The sequence below is a fragment of the Euprymna scolopes genome, chromosome 42 (genome assembly GCF_053919585.1).
Source record: "Euprymna scolopes isolate OS-2025 chromosome 42, ASM5391958v1, whole genome shotgun sequence".
In the NCBI taxonomy this organism is placed as follows: Eukaryota; Metazoa; Mollusca; class Cephalopoda; order Sepiida; family Sepiolidae; genus Euprymna; species Euprymna scolopes.
In genome coordinates, this window is record NC_136523.1 from 33,487,874 (window position 1) to 33,492,873 (window position 5,000).

The 5,000-nt window shown below is 31.0% G+C and overlaps 1 protein-coding gene across 1 annotated transcript in view; it reads right to left on the minus strand.

Moving 5' to 3' along the window:
• LOC145267008 (aromatic-L-amino-acid decarboxylase-like) overlaps window positions 1-5,000 on the minus strand; it is a 418,556-nt gene that overhangs the window by 205,529 nt on the left and 208,027 nt on the right. The window contains exon 2 of the mRNA XM_080122908.1: window positions 2,178-2,350. Within this exon, the coding sequence (XP_079979034.1) occupies window positions 2,178-2,350 (173 nt within the window). The remainder of the gene's footprint in view (window positions 1-2,177; window positions 2,351-5,000) is intronic.

Here is a 5,000-nt window from a genome sequence, read left to right on the forward strand (position 1 = left end):
TAAATAAATCGTGCCAATAATTTTGAACAAGGGTTTTTTGCAATTATGTTTGTTGTTCCTTTGTTATTTATTTTTTCTAAAATCCGATTGCTGCATCGGAAAGGCCAGTTAAAAATCCATAATATACTTTGTTATTTTCTTTAATTTAATCCCTTTTTTAGAATTTATTAGACAAAATTTAACTTTTATTTTACCGTGCCAATAAATATGATCATCACTGTATATATATGTATATATATGTATATATAAGTATATATATATATATGTATATATATATATGTATATGTATATATGTATATATATGTATATATATGTGTGTATATATATGTATATATATGTGTATATATATGTATATATATATGTATATATATGTATATATATACATATTTCTGTAGAAATATATTTTCTTATAATACACACCAATCCTTATTTAAGAAGCTCAATGTAATTACAAAGCAATATAGTGAATAAATGACAAAAAACTATATTCCAAAGTTCATGATGTTGACCATCTTATAATTTATTCAGTTGATACTTACAATTCTTGACAGTATCTGTTTCGCAGCGCAAAATCAATCATTTAGTTATTATATCAATCACTGAATCTATTATGGCCTTAACCCATCAGCAGGAATTACAACAGTCAATCCGTCACAAGGAAGTAAAGTGTTATTTGACATGATTAAAATCCGAAAATTGGGAGAGAAGTTGCAAATACCTTTAATATGTTTCCATTATGCCATTTTGAATTAAAAAAAAAAGTCACTAACCCAAACTATTCGAACTAATATTCTCTATTAATTTATTAATATTCTACCAAAATGTCGACTTAATTAAAGTAATAAATTATAAGATGGTCAACATAATGAATTTTTGGATTATTCACTATATATATATATATATATATATATATATATATATATATATATATATACATATATATTTGAACAGAATTAAACATAGACTGAAAGGACTTTCCCATTATATAAAAAAAGGGGGTATTGCAATATGTTTTATGTATAATGGGATATGATTCCTGAAAGTTAGGAGATTCTATTTATAAACGCTACCGATAGGAACGGGTGAATAAAGTTGAAACATGTTCTGCTGTCATCGAATCAGAAACCAGAATTGTTCCATAAATATATTAAACCTCTTAGCATTAGCACATAATTTCTTTTGTGTCAAAATAAGAAGGATCTTTTGCACTTTGCCTACAAAATTTTAAAGTCCAGGACCTGTACAGAACAGCTACTCACTGAAAATTCTTATTCTCCAGGACTTCTCTAGAATAGCTGCCCATCTGAAACTCTTCTTAACTTAAACATAGCTTACAATTTAAAAATATATATTTCCTGGGAAGGGTATATATATATATATATATATATATATATATATATATATATATATATATATATATATATATATATATATATATGAATGAAAATTAAAAATGTCGTAATGGAAAGTTATTATAAGGTATTTACAACTTCTCAAACTTTCGAATTTTGATCATGTCAAAACGCACTTCATTTCCCTGTAATGGATTGATTGTTGCCATTTCTTCTGAGGAGTTAAGGACACAATAGATTCACTGATTGAATTACGTGATTGATTTTGCGCTACGAAACAGATACTGTCAAGAATTGTGTTGTGTCAACTGAATCAAAGGAATAAATTATAAGATGATCAACTTCATGAACTTTGGAATATAGTCTTTTATCATTTATTCACTATATATATATATATATATAATTTAATGCATCTAGTTTGGTTACTTACTTAACTTATTGCACGTTGAATGACGTCACAACTGTTACTTTAGATAATTAAACTTAGGAGAAGTAAAAAGTAGTGAACAAAATGTTAGTTACAACACAGACAAGGAATTAAACAGTATTCCAATGTTGTATTCTAAACAACATGCACCAACGCCAAAGAAAAGCAAATTGCTGCATAAAATGAAATATTGATATTTTGAAACGGAAATTATTTATGTCTGAAATTGAAAATCTGATCAACTAAATTTTATATATAATTTTTTTTTTTTTTTTTGCTTTATCAGAGCTTTTATCAGCCCACCCGTTTTAATCTGGTACCGTGGGGGTATAATTGACACGGTACGATTTTTCTCAACACAGTACGATGCATTAAACTCAAAGTGAAATTTTACTTACCCCAGGCATTATCACCCTCTCAATATCATTAAATATATCTTCCCACTTCTCGGGTGACTGAGGCGCCGTATCTGGTACCAGTTTGCGCATGTACCCTGGTTTCACATCTGGAAGCACCCGGCGTGATCGTATGTCGGACAGGTACCCGGCAATGTAATCCACCATCTCTTTTCCTGCGGAAAACAAAACAGAACACGTGACAATTAATATTCAAACGTCGATCTCATATCTGACTACAATATGGTTGTCTTCAAGTCTAACGTAAACAAGTTTTTGATGAGCCGTTCCATATAAGTCAACAAATTTACCGAATTTCCATTACTAACGATTACTATATTGTCCAATTTCTACAGTACATTATCTAACCTTTATCCTCGAGTGGCCTCTTGGCCTTGATAAGTGATGTTTCCTATGTAAAAAAATATCTGAGAACTCGCCCACCCCATAAAAAAGAGATCTGTGAGGATCGAAGTGTTGTGTTCCAACCTTGGATCATACATGGCGAAAATAAAGTTGTCGTAATGATGCAATGGGGAAAAAGGTGGCTGCTTAATTTTAATGACTCTAAAACCAAGCTTCTTTACTTTCATACTAATCGCTCTAACCCCTATCACGCCCCAATTGCGATGAATGGCTCTCGTCTTGGAGAAGCACCATGAATTGCTGATAAAATGGATCATTCTCCAACAATCCTCTATGTGTATAAAAGCCAATTACATCCTCCGATAGAGTACTGCTTCCAGATCTGGGCAGGAGCTCGGCCCGTCCTATTAGCCAACTTCGAAACCTAATAGGCAATGCCATTTTCTCTTCCCTGCCTCTTTTCCACAGAAATGACGTTGCAAGCCAGTGGTTTTAGGGAAATATCAGATATTTTGTAATTCATATGCAAAACTAGGAAAACAAATGATTGAAACATTTTACGGCTGTAAAAAAATTGCAAAAAATACGCCTCGATGATGATCCCCTTAATGTGTGATCTTAAGAGCAAATGACATATGGCCAACTATACAATCTAACGAGCCTTTATTTGTTAAATTCTGATCAATAGTCGCTAAGATTTGGATAATTGCCTAAAATGTGGTATATATATATATATATATATATATATATATATACATATATATATATATTAGAAAGACAACTAAACAAAAACAAAAAAAACTAAGAAAAAATCATCCCAGAGTTGGCTTGCCAGGACACTATATATACAAATGTATACAAGTTTAGGCATATTTTATTGGTTTGAAAATATAGGTTCTTATTTATCAATTCTTATGAAATTTTAACTATAGAATAGTATTATATATATATATATATATGTTGTTTTGTTTTGGTTTTAGCGATATGTTTTGAATGAATTCAATTATTTACGAAAGTGCATTTTTACCTAAATGCGAGTTGGGAATAATTTTCCCTTTTTAACCAATTTCGTACCCCCACATGGGGAGCGGTATATATATATTATTTTATTTTATTTTATTATTTATTACATTTTAAAAATAATATATATATATATATATATATATATATATATATATATATATATATATAGAGAGAGAGAGAGAGAGAGAGAGAGAGAGAGAGAGAGAGAAGAATAGATAGTTAGAGAACAATTCTAGTTACAGCTGTGACGTCACCAACGCCTCTAACATGCTTTAAAACGTACGTAATCTCGAACATCATTTATGTCTCTAACGTGATCGTCCACTCTAACGTGTTCTTTCTCCTTTTATAGTTTTATTCTTCTGTACCGGTGACGTTATTTCGCATGCCTTTTACATACGCGCGTCCACGCTCTATTGCACTTATATAAATGCTATATATGTGAGTCTGGCAATAATATATGACTTAAAATGCGGTGTAACTTTTTGTTTAAAATTGCTTTGGTCCTTACCCTAATGTGTAACTCTTGTCTTTAATATATGGCCTCTTTATTTCAAAAATGTATCACGTGTACCCAGTGGCATGTTTATAAAGTTGTCAATATTTAGCTTTCTAAATAAAATAAATAACGTTTTCAATTCATTTTGTGTATTTGAAGCCATTTATTAGTCACTAGCGGGGGGATGTGCGGCTTCACCCTGTTGTAAAATACGCTTAAATATGATATTTTAATTTGCCCAGATTTCGTATTTATTATTATAGAGGCGTGATTTCAAAAGTAAAAAAAAAAAAAAAAAAAAAAAAAAAAGATTTGGGTGCCATCAGTTAGAATCGAAACCGAAAGCAAAACTGTAGCAGTCAGAGCTGGTGACGTTACCACTGTACACACATGACACGCACATGTAGTAATTAAAATTTAAAATTAAAAATAAGCTAAGATAAATGTATAAAGTTTTTTTTTCAATTTTGACCCCTTCTGGACCCCTTAAAAACAATTTTAACAGGCTAAAGACCCATTAAAGAAAGGTCCACAAAAAATCTAATGAATTAAGATCCCTAGCGGCGCTCTGCGACTTTTAGTTTCGGTAGAGATAAAGTTTGAACATATGGAGACAGACAGACAGACAGACCGACCGATAGACAGACAGACTGACAGACATATAACCTTTTATAGATTAGATTACACAAAGTTTAAACTCAATATTAAAAGAAATTAAAAATTCTTAAAACATTTATCAAGGCCCAGAGGCTATTCGAGAATGAGGGTTAATAAGTGTACAGTAGTCAATGTGACAATGAGGTAGTAACAGTTAGCAGTGGAAATTTTGTAAGGGGAACGGCTCATCAAGAACTTGTTTACGTTGGACTTGAAGACGACCATATTGTAGTCAGACGGAAAGCAGGCAAATGGAACAGAGTTCCACAGGCGTACATTTC